Below are 21,360 nucleotides of genomic sequence, written 5' to 3'. Positions count from 1 at the left end.
AAGTGAAGAAATATGAACACTAAATGGCAAGAATATAATACAACAAAATAAAAAGACAAAGAACTAAATAAACCTGTAGTATGTAGTGTATACAACAAGCAAGCTGTATTAATAAAGATATGCTGCCTCTTTTTGATAAATTCTTCATCAGATTACAAAAGAAGAAACTAGTTATGAGCTTTCCATGAAGTTTATCTGTGATAAATATCACAGTATGCTTCTCTAATAACAAATCTATTAAAATGACCACCATTGATACTGCTAGCTTGTCATGTTTACTACAGATTTTTTGAAGTTCTTATTCTTTTTTAAATTTTTTTTTTTGCCACACCATAAGTTCAGTATTAAAAAAAAAAAAATCCTTGAAGTAAGTAAGTAAGTGTTTTTTTTGGTAAGTATTCTGTCTAAAGTTTTATCACTAAATTAAACTTACTTTCTTTATCAGCCTTGCAGGTTTGTTTCACTGGAACAATGCCATTTCTACTAAACTTTGCTGTCATGTATTTGTACCACTATAGATTGTTCAAATTTTGAATTAACAAGGTCATAAAATAATGCAAAACAGTTTTGTTTGTTTGATAAAGTTTCAGAAGAAAGTGCTTTTGTATATATTGTTATTTAAGATTTCATATTATATGCTTTTAGGAAATTGATTAAAGATTTGGATGTTATTATGGCATCAGTTGTAGCACGGGCCATACATCTTTATTTGCCCACCAGCTGTGTTCCTAAAAATGTAAGAGTTTGTTTATTGACTTATTCATTTATTTAAAGTGTACTTATATTAGATAGCTTTCCATGTAATTTTAACCTGAGACTATGTTCTCGAAAGCATAATTATTTTAAAACAGAATTGCCATATTGTTAATATTAGATTTTATGTGAATCTCACCAGTGAAAGGCTGTAAATAATATAGGTCATTAGTAATTGTATCATGGCTGAGCTAAGTATTAGATAATCTAGGAATTCTGCTCCAGAGTTCCAAACATTTTCCAAGTCACTTCAGTCCTCCAGTAAGAAGGATAATGATCTCGCAGAAGGCAGTGAAATTTATCTACTCCTTAAATACATTTACAAACACCCAAGCTCATGATGGGATTCAAACCCACATCCCACTTGCATTGTCATCACCATCATTGAATTCCTGACATGTATCCTAAAGGGGCATACAGGATATTATAATAGTACTACATGAAAAGTTTACACCATTACTAATTTCCCAGCAACAATTTTCCCCAAAATTAATTTGTTATCTCTGAGGACGGCAATATTGTCAGATTTTCATAAATAGTGTAACCACTTGGTTACAAGAGTAAATTATATTTATCAAAAAATGTATATTCTTGTTCAATCCTTTATCTCAGTGTAAGCAAACAGAGTTTGCACATAAATTATCTTCATTACTAGGTTACTTATGTGTAGAGGCTGTTCACTTGCCTCAACATCCCATATTACAAAGCACACTTCCTTTCGGACATGTATATTGCTGTGCAGTATGGGAAAGGTCACTGCCAGACCAGTTTCCACCTTTACTGAGGTGTCATAGTGAGAACCAGGTGCAGAAAGATACCAAGATTGAATTAATGCAGAAGTTGCACATTTTCCATATGTAAGTAAGAAAATAGACAAATTGTGAAGATACTTCACATGCAAGTTTTTTTCACATTCTTTACCCAAGTTTTTTCACATCCAAGTGAAAAAAACTTTTTACAACTATTTCTGATCAAGATTATTTTAATAATGAGGTGGTTTACCTTTTCCTACTTGTATGATTTGGAAGAATTTGAACAGCTGGATGCCAACAACTCTTTTCTGTTCCTTAAAAGTACTACCGTTGTGCTCCTCTAGAACTAATACACCCTCATATCATCTCTATACCCGCTCATGCTCATTTGGCATCTGCCTATAGCATGGAAGTAAGTCTATATTCAACCTGTTCCAAATCCAAGGAAACAGTTATTCCATCTGTAGGCTCACCAGTTGATCATTGGTGACCAATAGGGATTTTGCCACTCTTGATCCATTGCACATCTAGATGTACATTATCCTCCTTTGGACATAAGCAATGAAAAGGATTGGAGAAAAACATGTGGTCACTCATGACATTTTCATACATTATATTTCATTGGATATGACATAGAGTGCCCTCCCTCTCCAGCATACTATCATGGTTTACATTTTGTTTATTGTTTATAGTAATTGGATGGCCAGTTTTGTCTCTGGTCATTCATTATCTTATGATGGATGACTTCAGACTTCCCTCCCAGTACTGGAGTACCAGCTCTTTGCCTTCCTTCCATATGTCAATGAGAGAAGTCATTCATATATAGTTTTATATCATATTATTATTATATTACACCTGCAAGGACTCATTGCAGGAGGCCACTCTCCATAACATAATCCACTGTTAACACAGCACATTCCGCTGTGTGTGTGTGTCACATCGTGTGTCACTCATACATCATATTTATTATTTTAATTGATTGTGTTCTCTGGCCACTTTGCCTATTTGCAAGACAAAAAAACTTGAGTTTGCATGAGAAAAATCCATCTACTTCTATATGAGACTCACTTTCATTTAACTCACTTTCAGTTCAAAAGGCCAATATTAAAATTCCTTCTTATCATCCTAACAAAAATTGAGCTCAGGTCTTTTGTGATCAAAGAGTGCATTTTCTATCAAGGCCACTCTGTACAACACAATCCACTATCATTGGAGCACATTCCACTCTGCACCACACCATTGTTGGATTCTGAATGAAGAGAAATTAAAATTATTAATACTCCCTTCAGAATCCAACATAATCCACCATATCAAAGGCTACATTTGTAGATATTATTTAATGTAAATCTCTTGTTATAAACTATTATTCATATAATTACCTTTGATTTTTTTTATTTAATCGAGGATGTGTATTAATAATGGAAAGGACTCTGTATAAAAATAACGTTCAGATTATTTTATTTATTCCTATATTAATAGTAGAAGAATTTGTGCTATTCATATTTAATTGTATATTTATTAAATTAAAAATATCCTTTTATTTTATTTCTGTATGTAAAGGTAAAATGTTATGTAATGCTAGTAGAAAAAAGTAGAAAGCGCGAGTGTGGTAGCATGTGAGTTATGGACGTGAGATGGAATTGATGTGAGCTAGACGGTGAGAACAAGTTTTGGCGGGGAAAAGGAGTGAAGGTATATAAACGGAAAGCAAGAATAAACAAGAGTCGCAGTCAGTCAGCACTAGAACTGGGGAACTAGGGACTGAGTACAGTTGGAGCACTCAGCACAGTAACAGCACTCAGAACAGTACAATAGAGATGTGGAAATAATTTATTAGCAGCACAGAGTTAAGTAAGAGGCTGTAGTACAAAGAATTAAGTGCTGTAATCAGATTACGAAGGATCGAGATGTAAATTGACAACTCAGAATAATGATATGGAATTCTGAAGTTAATGTTGAATTCCAGAGCTTTCAAGGAAGATTAGTGGAAAGCTGATTCTATTGCAAAGTAGTATATGAGGAATAATTGAATTTTCTAGTACAAGTGTGTCTACATTTGTGATGTGCTGAGATTAAAGATTAAGTTAATTTAAAGAAGATTACTTTTGAAATGTGTAGCTCCACTGTGATAGTTAACTAAAGTTTTAAGTGCACCTAGTGAATAATATGTGCAAGGATTTATTCCGGTAAGAACAGTTGTACTTTATAGCATTTTAGAGTGAAGTTATAAGAATTAACTCCTCTTGTTAAATCCTAACATTAACTGTGGTGTTTATGCTGAAATTAGCCGAAGTTAGAAGATTAATAGTCTTCCCCTCTTAAAGTGATAACTACCTCTTGACTGAACTATGTGATTTCTGACTAAGGGATAGATAAAGAATATAATTGTTAAAATGTTTGCTATGAATTTCAGTGATATTGAACTTTAGAACTATCTTTGTTTATTAGGGAGAAATTAGATTTTAAAGACTCGATGTTTGATACCAAGAGTTGAGTGAATGTTATGAGTTGTTGAACAGAGTTAATTTTGCATTATCTTGTATCCAAAGTATGCTTATGTATATATTATATAACCCTGCATTAAATGTTTTGTTTTATTGATTTCAATTTGTTGTTAGCCTGATTCTTTTTCACTGCACCGTTCATAAAATTATCGGACCTAGCGAGAACCTTAAACGTTAATGTCAAATTCGGCCTATATATAATATAAAAATTAGACCGCTAAAGTTAATTAATATTTGATTCCACTATTTTGCATAGACTAATCTGAATATAGGATGGCGTAGTATAATAGAAATTTCCCTATATTTGGATTAGTAATCAACATACAATTAATTAACCTTAATAAGAACAACGTTAAAACAAGATGGCGGATCAAAAGACAGGATGGACGATACAACACCATCTACCATTACATCTTATTTATTCTATTCATTGCTCATGTTCGATGGCTGATTTGCCTGTGTGGAACCAGTTTCCAGAAGAAAAATCCCTGCTACTATGAGATCAGTTAACTCACCTGCAGTTGAAAGAGCTCAAAGATTTTGCTTGTCTAGAATTGAACTCAAGGTCTTTTCCCAACAAATGGTGCACTTCCTATCATCTCCCAACTGCACTATGGAGTCATCATTGACCTCAAATACTATCTATAGTTTTACTGATGACAGCACACACTGTGACTAGAATTGAACTCAAGGTCTTTTCCCAACAGATGGTGTGCACTTCCTATCATCACCAAACTCTATCTATAGTTGTGACTTCTATCTATAGTTTTACTGATGAAAGCACATACCGTTCCTTCTCTTTATTTGACAAACCACATTTGTTGTGCTCAAATATTCTGAATGTCAAGATCTTTCGTAATCAGTGCATTAAACACTGATTAAGAGTGAGGACAATTTGGTAAAGTTCACGTCTGCCAAAATGCAGTCTTATTTTCCTTCTAGCAAACAAGATAAGACTATATTTTGCCAGAAGTGGGTGATTGATCTCACTTCAGTTTCCTTTTAATTTTTATACTTCCCAGATATTCTGACAGTATCAGATTTCTCATCTGGAAACCCACACATACCTCTAATCTTAACTACCACAGATACATCATATCTCATATCTTCAATAAAAATTTAGTATCCTTTTCACCCAAGACACTACCTTCCATAAGTACAACTACTAGCCATATACAAATCCTATATCTGCCAAGCAGTAGTCTCCTCACATTTTGGGGAGGATGGACTTGAAAGCCTTCCCTTAAAAATGTGTGATGCTGTCAGCAGGCAGTTCAGTTAATTGATGATCCCTGTCTCTCTTTAGTCATTTCCTCACAGATGTTCATTTTCTGTTCTCTGCCCTTTTTATAATTCCTTCCTGGTTTGATGGAAATTAAACGAACTTTGGTATTTATACTGTATAACGGAATATTATTATTACATGATATCTCCATGGGGTCCAAAGATCAATTGCAAGAGGCATTCACACCACACAACTCAGTACTCACACCAACACAGACACAGTGCATGCTAATGATGTTTTTGTTTGTTAATTGCATGTGTTTTCTGTCCACTTTGCTTGTATTTGGGGTGAAAACTTGAATATGTCCACTAATTCAATTCAGTTTTAGTTTCATTCAGACCATTTTATTGGCCAGAGAGAATTTAATGAAATTTAATATATAGGATCTCTATAAAAATTTCTCTCGTCAGTTCAACTGGACGTTTAAGTGATAAAATCAGACAAAACAAAATTGTTTAACACATGTCAAACACAGCTCTATATTCAGTTGTAGTGGTAATGAATGACATCACTATTGAGTAAAGAAGGAACACCAATAAGAAACAATTTTTTTTATAATTGTCTAAGAACATTACTTTATTATATAGTATATAATGTTTTATGTATTTTCAGAAGCCATTCTTGGTTCAGCTGTGCAGGTTTGCTACCAGAAGTCCTTCAAATGTTGAAACATCAGCTACTCAAGGTTTGTTTGTTGGTTGTTCGAATAATTTAAATACTGTAAATAGTATTTACTCTGAACCTATACTAATACAAAATGAAAATTCTTCACCAAATTTATTAGAATTTTCATAACTAACCAATAAGTATGCAAACCTATATTTTTTTTTTGTTAGCATCAGTCAGCCTTTCTCTAGGAGCGTATCATTCTCATTACAACCCTCTCTCTTTTAAATTACTTAAAGCACATGAAGAGTACAGGTGTCCCTGTTAAGTGAGAATAAAAGTTCCATATAAGAAATTCAGTTATTGATAAATATATAATGATTCTGTCATTGATGCCATCTGTTCACTTTCCTAATTTTTCTCAGAACTCTCATATCTGTGATTCCTAATGTTTGATCACCATGTTTATTTGTAACCATTCTAATATCCTCATTTTGAATATGATTGCCATTAATACCTACATTCTTCCTCCTGTACTTCTCTCGTTAGTATTCAGTAACTTTGCTGATGACAGCACATCCCATTTCTCTACTTCATTACAAAATCTGTGGATAGATTTTGGGGGGGGGGGGTGTCTGTAAACTTGCATGGAAAAAAAAAAAAACTAACATCTTTATTTTCACTAACCTGTAACTGAAATTTAGCATGTTCCTTATGAATGTTGGCAGCAAATGTGGTAGTAGCAATACCTGTGACTTGTCACCAATAGAAATCACAGATATTTTCATATCACATAATAGTTATTGCAGATATCTCAAAATATTATTTATATTCATTACTACTTAAATTATGATAGTTATTAGACCTGCCTCTGGACTGCATTCTTCCTGTGTACAGACACTACATCACAAGTTTGTTTTTTATTTAATATTTTGAAAACTCTATTTCATTATAATTGGTTTTCTTTGTAATCCAATAAGAACTTTGTGTAAAAAAATACAATAAGCGATCAAAGGGAGTCAGTGAGAACTACTTTCTCACTGACTCCCTTTGATCGCTTTCCCCTTAGATGCTCTCTTTCAGTGGAGCAGCACTCATGGAAATACCTGTAAAACTGGCTGCCACCATTTGTCCGTTTTCCTCTAATCACATATAAGCGTGGGTAGCTGTTGGTCGGCATCCATACTCGCTTCGTCTTCAAACTTATTGAACCAACTTCTCATTCTTTTTCTTCATTCCATCTTCTCTGTTCTTTGGAATAGTCTTCCCCATACCATTTTTCCCAATGACAGCTTTTTGAAAAACATACTTTTCTTCTCTCTCTCTCTCTCTCTCTCTCTCTCTGAATTACTTACCTGCACATGGCACCACTGTCATATAAGTCTTGAGGTCTCTCGTGTGCAGAGTTGATATGGTGTTGTGGGAGAAGTGAGGGAAGATGCACACACATACACACTTCAATGCATGACAGTTTGAGTGCTTTCGTTCATTCCCATTTTAATAATACTGCTTAAATATTTTAAAAAGTTAGAAAATATTTTTCTCTGTAAAAAATTAATACTTAAAAGTTTTCAAGATAAGATGGTGTGGTAGCCAGTAATTCAAGAAGTAGTGTGAATTTCTGTCGGTGTCAGTGCCATATGCAAGTTACCATGGTTTAATACAAGTTCACAATGTTGATTTAGAATGGTGGAAAAACAGAATGAAAAGTATCCATTGCAGCATGTCTCAGATGAAAAAAAGAAAAAACAGTACAAATACACCAGTTAGTGAAACAAAGTATAAATCTATTCATTAAATAATTCTAAAACACTAGATAATTATTGAGGTTCAGGTGTCTTTTATTTGACTGTGCTAAGCATGTAGCAGTCTTCACCAAGTATAATTCCTTTGCAGCTCTACATTATTTTAAATGTTTACAATTCAACATTTATTTGTATGCCCACTTCTTGGAAGCCTGAAGTGGCTTGAAAAAGTTATATATTTGATCTCTGGATCAGGGTTTCCAGACTGTGTAAAAAAAATATAATAAAAAGACAAAAAAGTCTAAAATGAATAATAATAATGTCTCTCCACTGTACTAATGTCCAAAACAGAAAACCAAACTACTCTCTGTTTTGGACAATCCCAAATCCACCTAAGATCAGGCAGATTTGAGATTTGTACAGAGTTAGTTAGCTGGACAAGTAAAAAGTAAATTGAAAGTGGAAAAGGATACCATGTTTTTTTTACAGATTGAGGAAGTTATAGATGTGATGTGTTGGTAAAGGAAATATTAGATAAGCATTAGCCCATGAAGAGAGATTGGTCTTGACTTTCAAGCTAGATATTATCAGAGTAAGGGGAGGTGAACTATGATCTTTTTTTTTTTTTTGCAAGAAAAATATCAAACTGAGTTTTGGTATCATTGAGGGAGACTAAGTTGTCATAATTTCATTGAAGAATGGTATAAAGAGGGTTGTTTAAGGCATTGTTATAGAAAACCTTGAAGCTTGAGGTATTTGAAAATGGCAAGCTTTGTCTAAGGAGTAGGAAGAGCATACTGTCATCAGCAGAACTACAAATTGGATTTGAGGTCATTTATACATGCTCTCTGTCCCATAATGCATTGACTCTACAATACTCCCTACATACTAAACTACTTGCTGTCTTCCTCAGGCACAAACTTGCAGTGTAAGTGCCAACAGGGTTTTGTGTCATGATTATGATGCCCCCTAGTGTTTTATTCTTAGGTGTAAAGTGGGATAGCCACTCGAGTTATGTTTTGCATGTCCTCAAAGGATTCCTCTTCTTCTGTTCTACATGTGGCATGGGTGATACTCTTACAAGCATGGCATTGGTTACTTCAGGCTTTCAGGCTATCTACCATCTGATGTAGCATTTTTCCTAACTAGGAAAATATCTTTTTGAAAAATTATGCCTGGAGAGGCTGTATATTACACTATTTGCCCATTAGTTTTCCACACTATCTTTTGAACATAATTAACATCTAGATGCAACTTATAGCAGAAATGGAGCAAAATCTGTATGTTATAGATAATGTTATTACTATTTGATAATCTGCTTTATTAGCACAGACATTCATTTGATTTTGATTGTTTAAAATTGCAGCTATTTATATCTGACTTTACTATACGAGTAGAAGACAGCTGCTATTATTGTCAAGCATTTCATGAAATCTATAAGTGCCTATTAGATTTATTTTAACTGTCCACCTGTATGAAGTTATTCTTAGAGTCTGGCTGAAGAAGTTTCCTTGAAATCTGTAAAATTGTTTTATACATCTCATTAAAATACTCCCTACTGTGCAATCGAGGTGCTTGGTGAGACATCTGGAAAGATTAGAGAGCAGAAGGAGGGGTGGTGGTGGAATAATGATGTACAAGTGGCAGTGACAGCTAAGAGGAAGGCAAAGCAGAAGTGGGATGAGTCAAGAGTGGAAGAGGACAGAGAGGTGTACAAAGAGAGAGAAAGCAAGAAGCTAAGAGAGTTGTGGCACAGGCGAAGGCCATGGCATATCAAGATCTGTATGATCAATTAGAAACAAAGGAAGGACAGAGAAAAATTTACCAACTAGCGAAATGTAGAAATAAAGCATCAAAGGGCATCTTACATATGAGGCAGATCAAAGATGCTGAAGGAAGAGTATTATGGAGGGGTGTGGACATAAGAAACAGATGGGAAAATATACTTTGAGGGACTTTTAAATGAAGAAAATGCAAGGACTCACAGAGGAGATGGGCAGCCTTCTGAGGGGATGGTGCAGAACATCAGTAGAATGGAAGTGACGGAGGCCATGAAGAGGATGAGGAATGGAAAATCGGTGGGCCCCGACAGAATTCCAGTGGAGGCATGGAAGGCACTGGGGGAAGAGGGAATTGACCTGCTGTGGGACCTGTTCATGAAGTTTGCCATCAGGAAAATATACCTGAGGAATGGAAGGAGAGTACTCTTGTTCCCGTCTACAAGGGTAAAGGGGATGCACAAGACTGTAAAAATTACAGAGGAATAAAGTTGATGTCCCACACAATGAAGATCCTAGAAAGGGTTCTTGATGGTAGATTGAGGAAGGAGATGGAGATTGTAAAGGAACAATTTGGCTTCATGCCTGGTAGATCAACAACAGATGCTATCTTTGGGTTACAACAGATGATGGAAAAATATCGAGAGAAACAAAGGGAGCTACATCTGGTATTTATTGATCTGGAGAAAGCATACGATAGAGTGCCAAGGCAAGAAGTCTGGAGGTGTCTGAGGGAGAAGAAGGTGCCGGAGAAATATGTCAGGTTGGTGCAGGAAATGTACAGAAATGTGAAGACAAGTGTTCGGACCTGTTTGGGACAGAAAGAAAGTTTTCAAGTAACAGTTGGCTTGCATCAAGGGTCAGCATTAAGTCAGTTTCTGTTTAATATTGTGATGGAGGTGGTAACAGAGGAGGTGAGAGAAGACACCTTGGACAATGTTGTATGCAGATGACATCTTGCTGTGTGTGTAGATTCAAGAGAAGAAGCAGGAACTAAACTGGAAAGATGGAGAAAAGTACTGGAAGAGAGAGGTATGAGACTGAGCAGAAGTGAGACAGAGTATATGTGTTGCGCAGTGGGCGGCGGCTGGCCAGGAGACAGATCTGGAGCTGGAAGGAAATGCCATCAGGAAGGTGAGAGACTTTAGATACTTAGGTTCAACAGTGGAAGAAGATGGAGGAGCTGAGAAGGAAGTGGGATGCAGGATACAAGCGGGTTGGAGGAACTGGAGAGAGATGGCTGGAGTGTTATGCGATAAGAGGGTGCCGATCAATCTGAAAGGCAAAATTTATAGGACAGTAGTGAGGCCAGCTATGACATATGCTATAGAAACTGTGGCCCTGAGGAAAAATAACATCAGCAGGATGGAAGTGGCAGAGATGAGAATGCTTAGTTGGATGTGCAGTGTGACCAGAAAGGATCATCTGAGAAATGACTATGTCAGGGTAACAGTGAAAGTTACGAACTTAGGAGCGAAAATACAGGAGGCAAGGTTGAGATGGTTTGGTCATGTGATAAGGAGGGAGGACGAATATGTGGGAAGAAGGGTTATGCAGATGGATGTGCAAGGAAGGCGGAAGCATGGGTGGCCAAAGACGAGATGGAGGGAGCTGGTAGAAGAGGACTTGAAGATGAAGAACTTGGATGTGGTGACAGCCCAAGACAGGAAGGTGTGGAGGAGTCTCATTACAAACAGTGACCCCACTTAAGTGGGAGAAGCTGCAGAAGAAGAAGAAGAAGATTACAATACTCCCTACATACTAAACTACTTGCTGTCTTCCTCAGGCACATGTAAGTGCCAACAGGGCTTTGTGTCATGATTATGATGCCCCATAGTGTTTTATTCTTAGGTGTAAAGTGGGGTAGATTTTATTCTTAGGTAAAGTAATCTGTAAAAATGTTTTAGTTTTCGTTGGGCTGTTTGCAAGGATAAACAAGAGGCAAAATGGTTTGAAATGGCAATAAGTAGATGGAATTTAAAAACACTTGTTAGAATATATCCATGTAGTTCAGTTTTGGTTTAAACTGAACAAACTAAACTAATAATAATTGATTCACTGTAATAAGTGATTTAATAAAAGTTGTTTCAGTTGGACCATTTGTAGTGGCAAAATTGGACAAAAAATAATTATATGGCAAAAGTACACAAGTCAAAAATTCAAAACTGTTTGACTTTTGTAAATCTATCATTTTTAACTTTAGCACACTTGCTGGATTTTTAAGTCATGTCTTTCAGAATTGTTTGAATACTGTGAATTTATTGCAGATGTCTTGATAGTCTAGACATCAATTATGTGTAATTAGTTATATGAACTTACTATTAATTTGATGTATATTTGTTCATATGTAATGATAAATAGCTTTTATTCTTCACTTCAAGACTCAATAAGGAATTTTTTTTAAAATGAGACTACATTTAAGGGTAAAATTTGAAATCAATACAGTAGATGCCCACTATAACAAATTTCTAGGGAAAAGACAGTTTGTTATGATGCAAGATTTGCTATGGTGAATTTAAAAAATAAAAATAAAATACTGATTCCCCACTCCATCTCATGAAACAAAGGAAATGGCTGGAGGAAAGTGAGCAAAAAAAGTTTATAGGAAATAAAACAAAAGAATAACTCAAAAGAAATAATAAGAAACAGAACAAAGGAAATCATATGAAATAAATAATATAATTTAAAAAAAAAAAGAAGAAATAAAGCAGAACAAAGGAAATTATATAAAAAAAATAATAATTAAAAAAAAAAAAGAAGGAAATAAAACAGAAGAAATCATCAGAAGCAGAACAAAGAAATTGCAACAAACAGAACAGAAGAAATCTCAGGAAAGGATTGCAGGAACCACACATGAAGCACCCAAAATGACAACATAAAAAAGTATAAATGCAAACAGTAATGGAAGACATAAGAAAGAACTAGAAGAGTATGAAATTGTACAAAGAAAAATCCAAAATTAATATTTAAATCTCAAAATATTATATTAGCTTTAATTAATATCACTTAGCTAAAATCTCTATAATAATAAATCGAATATGTGCAATCTGTACCAATAAAATCAATTTATAATTTATCATCTCCAATTACAAAGCAGAAGAGGACACAAATGATGAACATTAGTTTTCATTAGTCGGCATTACTGAATCTGAGGGGAGGCAAAAAGTGACATTCGCACAGCTGGTGTGAATGTTAGTTCCCAATTAATTGGACAAAGACCCAATGAAGCACAACTGCCATAAATTGTAGGAAACAAAAAATTTGTAACTGCAAATTAAAGAAATGTTGCACAATACTTTTTTCATTTTGAGTTAACTAAAAGATTTGAAATTTGTTTGAGTAACAGCCAGTTTTGTGTTTGAAAGATTTATTATCCATAAGGTGAAAAATTCAAAATTTCTGATTTAGAATTTGAGTTGTTTTTTTTTTTTTTAATCTAAATTTTTTATATCCATAAGGTGAAAAATTCAAAATTTCTGATTTTTTTTTTTAATCTAAATTTTTTATAAGAGCCTGTGTAGCTCAGTGGATGTGGCGTTTGCCAACCACGCCGCTTGGCTGCACGAAGGAAGACTTGGTTTCGAGTCTAGTCGGCGACTAGAGGAAATTTTTCTAAGCCTTTTTTTGACCGGTTCCCAAGTTAGTCGATCTCTGGCACGGGCAAGCAGGTTTTTCGTCCTGTAAACTCAAGAAAATCGACCGTAGAACCCACATTATTTCAGACATTAAATATATTGTGTTAGGGACCACGAGATGGTGGCACATTTGAGCCGTCTCTCTTCACTGAGTACCGCTTAATTAGTGATAGCCTTGGGCCATCTATCTCTGATTGGTACCAGTGGAGATTGAACTGCCCACTCAGTCTCCAAAAGTTAGATAGGGCTAAATGGCCTCGCCTACTCCCCGTATACGGGAATAAAAAGGCGTTAGCTGAGCTGATTTTTTATATAAGTTAAAGATGGCAAGAAATTGTATTCTTGGTTTAATCCTTTATCCAAGTGTAAGCAAACAAAGTTTGCACGACTACTTGTGTGTGCGTGTGTGTGTGTGCGTGTGTGCGTGACTTGTGCATTCAACCTTGGTATCTCTTCTGGGTCTGGCTCCCACTGATGAGACATCAATAAAGGTCGAAACTGGTCTGGGTAGTGGCCCTTCCTATAATGCATAGCATTATACATGTCTGTAAGGATATGTGCCTTGCATTATGGGATACTGAAGCAATTGATGTGAAGTCATTAGCTTCCATATAGTCCAGTTGTGAAGTTGCTTCACGTGCAAATTTTGCTTACATTTGGATAGAGAATGAAACTATTATTATGAAACCAAGAATATAATTTCTTATCATCTTTAAAGCATAGTATAACCAAGTGAAAAAAACTTTCAACTAAATTTTTTTATTTTAATGATACAGTCTGTACATATTTAGTTCTTATGAAGATTTCAGATAAGCGACATCTATTTAAGCTTAACTGTCATTCATTTTGAAATTTACATTAATTCTGGATTTTCATTTTTATAATTTCATATTCATACAGTTCTTTCTAATATCTCCCTTTATTATTTACATGTATGCTTTATAAGTGGTGTGGTTTCTGCACTTCTTTTTGTTGTCAGTGTACAATTTCCCACCTTTTGCTCTGCTTCCAGTGATTTCTTTTATTTCCAATGATTTCCTTTGTTCTGTTTCATTACAATTTTTTTTTTTTATTTCTCATAATTTCCTCTGTTTACTCATTGTGATGTCATTTGCTAGGAAATTGTTCAGTATCATACTTCTCAGTTTTTACTGTTTATAATAGTGAGCTGAAATTGGCATTGATTCTGTGGAACTCAAACCAGGACTTTTGTTTGGTAGTTTTCTGGCAGGGCTGGATTTATGCATAAACTAGACAAGCTACAATCTCAAGCCTCACATTATATTATAAGGACCTCTGCTTCAGTATAGACAAACTAAAATTTACTCATTTGGTTAGACTATAATAAGTTTGGTTTAATCCTTTATCCAGCGTGAGCAAACAAAGTTTGCGCCTGAAAGTATCTTCAGGACTGGGGTAAGGTAGTGCAACACCAGGCAACTCATTGCAAAGGTGGAGAAAGTTCTCATCACTCCTATCTCAGTATCTCCCATAATGCAAAGCACATCTCCTTGCGGATATGTGTAATGCTATGCATTAAGGCAAGGGCCACTACCCATACCGGTTTCGACCTTTATTGAGGTCTTGTCAGTGGGAGCCAGGCCCAGTAGTGGAGATACAAAGGCAAAAGCAATGAGAGGTCATCCTAACCTATAGGAGTTGCCAAAGGGTGTGCAACCTTATTATTAAATTACTCCAGATTCAGAGATCTCAACATCTTTCTCTGAATCTGGAGTAATTTAATAATAAGGTTGCATGCCCTTTGGCAACTCCTATAGGTTAGGATGACCTCTCATTGTTTCTGCCTTTGTATCTCCACTACTGGGCCTGGCTCCCACTGATGAGACCTCAATAAAGGTCGAAACCGGTATGGGTAGTGGCCCTTGCCTTAATGCATAGCATTACACATATCTGCAAGGAGATGTGCTTTGCATCATGGGAGATACTGAGATAGGAGTGATGAGAGCTTTCTCCACCTTTGCAATGAGTTGCCTGGTGTTGCACTACCTTACCCCAGTCCTGGAGATACTTTCAGGCACAAACTTTGTTTGCTCACACTTGGATAAAGGATTAAACCAAACTTATTAAAATTTACTCAGTTGGGAGAAGTCTTAAAAGTTTCAGTTTATGGCCACAATAGCCTTAAATCCAGCCCTGTTTATTATAGAGTGCTATTTTGTCATACTGATTTGCCATAGTGCATGCCTACTGTAGTAATTCCTTCTTTGGCTTGATGAAATCTAAAGAGCTTTGATATTCAGAATCTCTGTTACAATTTGTTGTGATAACAGTTGAATCTAAAGTTATGATTTATGATTGTGAAAATTTTCTTACTTTTAATTATTATTAATGTGTTTAGGAAAGAAATTAATTCACTGCAAGCATGAAATTATACATATTTGCAAATTTTTTACGCTTTTCCTCCCTTCTGTTAGTTGTTCTTCACCTGTTTGTTTACAAAAAACTAAGTTTCTTTTTCTTTTTTTAATCTTCTAATTACAGAACTCAAGCCTATGCCAATCCCACCTCATCGATCTCTTCCAATTATAACTTCTCGAAAATTAGACTTCCCGTCAATTTATTCTACTCCTCGTCAGGCATGGGTAGAGAATCTAGATACTGTTGAATCAGTACAGCTCGGGATTATTGATTTGCATCCTCATGTATTTGCAGCTTTTCCAAGGTATGTAGAAGAAATATCCTTTTTTTCATAAATTATTAATTAATAATTATTATTCCAGAGATAATATATTTATTCTTTTTCTTGGTCATTTTTATTCACAAACCTAGGAACTGAACTCTGTTCTGTACTCTAAATCATTTTTTAAAATATGATATATAAACAGTACTGAACAGCAGAGCAGTCCCATTTAACAATTTTCCATTTTGAAATTTTCCCACATCACTACTATTTGAAACTGGCTACCCTTCAATGAGTTTATCTCCATGTTTACTGTTGAATACTGTAGCCACTTCTTCCTTTTTTTTGTGATTTCTGCAGTCCGAATAAATTATCCTTCATGTATTATTTAGAAGGAGCACCTATTTTGATATTCTTGGCCTCTGTAACACTAATTATGTCAACATGGTGTTTCTCTTGAAACACATTAGACACTATAATTAACTTTATTGAAAAATAACAAATATTTCTTACCAAAATGAACAGTATATCATCAGTGTGGAACAAACAGATGTTAAAGAGTAGCAGAATATAAGACAAATGAAACAGTTTATTTATAACAGCGAGTACTGCTTACTAGAAGGGTCATATCAGATAGATCGAATAATTTTTTAATGTTTATGTAATATGATAATCTCCTAAACTGTTTTTGGGGGGGGAGACATTCATTCCAGTTTAAATTCAGATGTGAAAGTTTTTTTTTGTGTGTGGTTAGTAAGAGAGTAGAAATTTTGTTGATTGGAAAATATGTGATTATCTGTAATTTCTTCAGAATTCTGCCAGTAGATTCATAAATGCCTTAAAATATATGGGATTAGAACCCTGCATTATATTATGGCATTGTTGGTTGTAGAATTAAGAGTCTGTTGCCCATTGAATGTGATAAGGTTGTAGCCATTCTCTTCCATTAACACTTTGGTTGTGGGGTAGCTCCTGTTGTAAAGATGAAGGAGAAGAACAAATGTTAACATTCTGTTAATTAAGGATTTGACAACTTCAGTTTCTGGGATTCAACAAAACTTTGATGTATATATATCTGCTGCAAGGTACGTTTCAGATGTACATACTGATTTGCATGGTACCAGAGGCTGTATGGGTAAGTAGAATGTCCATGAAGGGCAAACTTTCAGGCCTCTCCTTTTCCATACCAGAATGAATACGTTGGTGAAGACTATTAATTAATGCATGAATGTGGTTATTTCAATTTGAAAAAAAGGCCAAATGGCAGATACGTCATCTGCACTGATTCAGAAGTTAGGTTGATAATGAATGATGGAAAACAATCTATCCCCTAGATGGTTTAAATAATAATTGACATCTGACAATTATTATTTTATTTAAATAATACTTAAATACTTATTAAATAATTAAATAATTTTAAATACTTATTTTATTTAAATAATAAAAGAGATGTAGAATTCTTCTCAATAAATGATGTAAAGTGTCCAATATGTGCACCTTATTACATGGGATAGAAACTTTGCCGCTCTTTATATAGGAGAGTCAATACAGTTCACAGTGGATCTCACAATGTAGCCTTCTTTATCGTGTTAAAAGTTTAATGGATTAAAAATAGTATTTAATTCTTCCAATATTTTGTCTCAGTTATAGAGACATTGTCAGTGAGTGCAATATGGGACTTGTAACACACACACACACACACACACACACACACACACACACACACACACACACAGCACAAAACTAAGTGAAACATGTGGATGAAACACTAGAGTCCTACTGCTCATTAAACTTTCAACATGAATTTCTCCATCACATAACTATCTGTGATGCTGGAATCATTTTAAATGAGTTAGCTATGGTTATGAAAGAATTTAATAAGTATTGTGTGTATATGAGAAAACAACACTTGTGGGACAAGATTTCTTCTTCCCATTTCCCATAGTCTTCTCAGAATTTTTCAATTACTCATTAATTGAGATTTATCTTTAAGCTCTGTAAGTGAAGCACCTGTCCAGTTTTTTATATTGTCTATCTGGTTTATTATAGATTAATCTCTGTTTTGGGTTCCTGGAGTAGGTCTTTCAAGAACTTGCATTGGAAAACAGTTAGTGAGCTTCCTTCGACCCTTGCTTATGATGTTATCTCTTGTACTGGTGAAAGAACCAATTCTTCATCTTCAGAATTTGTTCTTTGATCGGTGGTATTTAAGAAAGTCCAAGTTTCACTTCCATATTTTTTAAGAGTATGAGCTAACTTTGTGGTGATTTCCTGAAAATTTGATTTATTTTCTGCTATGAGATCAGTATCATCAGCAAACTTTAAATGGTTTATTCTTCTTCCTCTTCCTACAGTCACTCCAGTATCACAGTTCTCCAGAGCTTCATTTACAACATATTCGAGGAAGCATTTAAATAACATAGGCGATAACTTACACCCCCGTCTCACTCCATTCAGCATTGAAAACGGAATGCTATAGTTCTTGATTTCAACCATCATTTCAGATGATTAATTACAAGGATTCAGTCAGTTGTATTATTTTGCTATCTATTCCATAATATTGTAGAATTTTTCAAAGGGCATCATGCCAAATAGAATCAAAGGCTTTCTGTAGGTCAATAAAATTATAGCATATTGCTTTATTACATTATATGTATTTTTCTCCAGAGATATGAAGTGTAAATATATTGTCTGTTGTACTCATGTTTTTTCTGAATCCAGCCTGGAAGTCTGAAAATTGGATTCCATTTTTGTGAAAGGGAGATGTCTAAAAATATTTTGTTTGGATGGTTGATGAGGCTAATCATCCTAAAATCATTGTGGTTTTTGCTGTTTCTTTTTTTGTCAAATAGGAATAAGAATAACTGTGCACCGATCTTTTGGCTAGATTTTCAGTTTACACTTACTGGCAAATTTTGTGGAGTGCACTAACAATAAGTTCTACTCCTCCTTAAAGCAGTTCTGATGAGATATTGTCAATTCCTGTTGTTTTTCCCTGTTTTTGATCTTAATATAGCTCTTTTTACTTCTCTAAGTATAAGATAATCACTTTTCTCTGTTATCATTGGGAAAAATTCCCTTTAAGTTTTGATGGTCCAAGTTGTCATCATTTTTAAATGGTTTACTTGAATAATCATACCATCTTTTCAATATTTTCATGATCGTGAATATTTATTCCATCCTCATTCTCAATTATCCAGCTCTTATAAATAAAGGATTTGTTAGTTTCTTAGTTTTCTGGTATGCTGTTGATGGTTATTCTTTTGACGATTATCCTCAAATTCTTTGCATTCTCTGTTGTTGTTGTTTTTTTTTTTTTTTGCAAGCTTTATCTCCTTTTAATCTGTCTATTCAGATAATTATACTGTTCATTGTTGTTCTCAATGTTTCAAATTAGTCATAATCTCTGCTGATCACAAAGCTCTAATATTTCTTGGGTAATCCTAGGTTTATTGATACAGCATTCACTTCCTAAAAGATTTTCAGCTTCTTCAATGATTGTCTGTAAAACTGTTTGTAAGAGGCATTAAGGATCAAGAGAGTCAGCAGGGATTTTGGAAAGAAGCAATATTTACTTTAAACAGTTCTTTGGGGTATTTGATTTTGAGTTGTGCAAGGTTAAATGTTTGTCTTCTTATTTTTAATTGTGACTATCATTTCAGATTTCAACATAAATGTTTCTATGACTAAGTTATGGAAAAGTTTCAAGTTTTAAAAATTTTTTTTAATTTAAAAGATATTCAAATTCATATGGGTTGTTCAATACATAAAGCAGAGAATCATAGGCTAGTAGATTTTGTAAGCATTGTAGAAGGGTAGTGAATTATGCATATGTTTGACTGCAGTGGTGATTATGTTCTGTGTTCCTCCTTCTCAACACTGATTTTGTTGCTCTTCTTGGGCTGTTAGTTGGGTTGGTTTTCCTTCTGTGCTTTGCTTTTTGTCTCACATAAAACTCACTGCAAACATATTTGGTAGTAGTGCTATGCATAAGTGAAGCAGAAAGCAGGAATTGTATAATTTGGGGATTTTGTCATTACTACCTTAGATGAATTTATGTTAATTTTCCAACAATCTCCCATCCAGGAAGGGCTGCAGACCTACTGTCCATTGTATTATCATGGCTGTGCTGAGGGTTAGATTATCTGGAAATTCTACTCTAGAAATCAAGCAGACATTTTCTAGCCACTTTAGGCCTGATGATTTCACACCAGCCAATGAAAATCATCTGCTACCTAGAGACTTTCACAAACATCCATACTGTAGTAGGATTTGATACCATGACTTTCAGAGTGAAGAATGGAGATGTTATTTATTTGGTCAACCAGACCAGCTAAAGTGCTCATGAGGCAAGCGTAGCGGCAATGTGTAAGAAGAGCTCCAGATTCAGATAAGTTATTCTTGAAATAATTAATTGTGTGTATATATATATATATATATATATATATATATACATACATACACACACGACTGTTTGTTTGAGTAAGAGCTGCTATAAAAGTTGTGCACTACTAGTATTATTAGTGTGTGGGATATGTTGCCTAAACTTAATTATAAATTCATTGTTATTAGACCTTAGAGTAGTAACCGGCAGAGGAAAGATAGCAGCGGCTTTGTCATTGCATGACTTTAACTTAGACTTCAGTTGTTTTGTGAAGTGCGAGGTGTGCTACATGTATTCTTTTGATTACATTTTGATTTGTGGATATTTAGGACAGATGGAAGGAGGGTGTGCGCGCGAAGTGTGAGCTAAACGAGGATTTGATGACAGAAAGTGTTAGTAGCGAGAATGTCATGGGGAGAATGAGTACTCGTTCGAAAGAGAAAGATGGTGTGAAAGAAAAGCAAAAAATTGTTAAAATAATCATTGAAAAAGAAAACGAATGATTTGAAAACTGTAATGGATGGTAAAAAGGACGAAAGTGAGGCAAATGTGGTGGAAGGCAACGAAATTGAGAGAACGAATGAAACTGGAAATAGCGTGACGCAAGTTTGGAAAGCGGGAAAATTCGAAAGAATCAATGATAGCAAAAGTTGGATGCATGGACCCAAAGTACTTCACACTTTCAATGAGAGTGAAAGTGTGAAGCTGGGGGCGAGAGTTCGAAAATTAGAAAGATTGAATGATAGAGAGAATGTAATGCGAGATTCAAGAGTTGAATTGGGTTGGATGAGGCAAGAGATGAAATGGATGCGGAATGAAATTAAGAAAATTCAGGTGAAAATGATTTAAACAAATCATGATAGTACAAAAGAGTTAACGAGTTGGCGTTGTATGCCAACTCCATTATTAAAGGTGTGCTGGATGAGAGGATGCATATGGTATGTTTTCCATGCAGTAAAGTGAGTAGAGTGATTGAGGCATTGGATATGAGGAGGGAGAGAGCAAAGGAATTGATGGTTTTAATAGGTATGAATGACTTGACAGATGACCAAGAGCACGTCAGAATGGATATCAGGAGGCTGCTTAGACGGATAAAAGAGAATAGTGTGAGAGGAAGGGTAGTAAGTGTGTTGCCTAGGTATGACTGTGGTGAGATGAGGTGGAGAGCAAGGATTATGAATGATATGTTAGCTGAAATGTGTGAGGAGAAAGGAGCACAGTTTGTTAATGCGTGGAATGAGTTTGAAGGACGAAGTGAACTATATAAGAGAGATGGA

At 34.9% G+C, this 21,360-nt stretch overlaps 1 protein-coding gene across 1 annotated transcript in view; it reads left to right on the top strand.

Moving 5' to 3' along the window:
• Positions 1-21,360, top strand: part of mRpL4 (mitochondrial ribosomal protein L4) — a 74,487-nt gene that overhangs the window by 5,494 nt on the left and 47,633 nt on the right. Inside the window, exons 2-4 of the mRNA XM_090398877.1 lie at positions 646-736; positions 5,907-5,979; positions 15,561-15,741. Coding sequence (XP_090255003.1) covers positions 674-736; positions 5,907-5,979; positions 15,561-15,741 — 317 coding nt within the window. The 5' untranslated portion in view covers positions 646-673. The remainder of the gene's footprint in view (positions 1-645; positions 737-5,906; positions 5,980-15,560; positions 15,742-21,360) is intronic.

The sequence above is a fragment of the Typopeltis vanoorti genome, chromosome 10, assembly GCF_054136105.1.
Source record: "Typopeltis vanoorti isolate ZY-2024b chromosome 10, IOZ_Tvanoo_1.0, whole genome shotgun sequence".
NCBI classification, from domain to species: domain Eukaryota; kingdom Metazoa; phylum Arthropoda; class Arachnida; order Uropygi; family Thelyphonidae; genus Typopeltis; species Typopeltis vanoorti.
The sequence above is the reverse complement of the archived record's forward strand: the minus strand, read 5'-3'. Positions and strand labels throughout refer to the sequence as shown.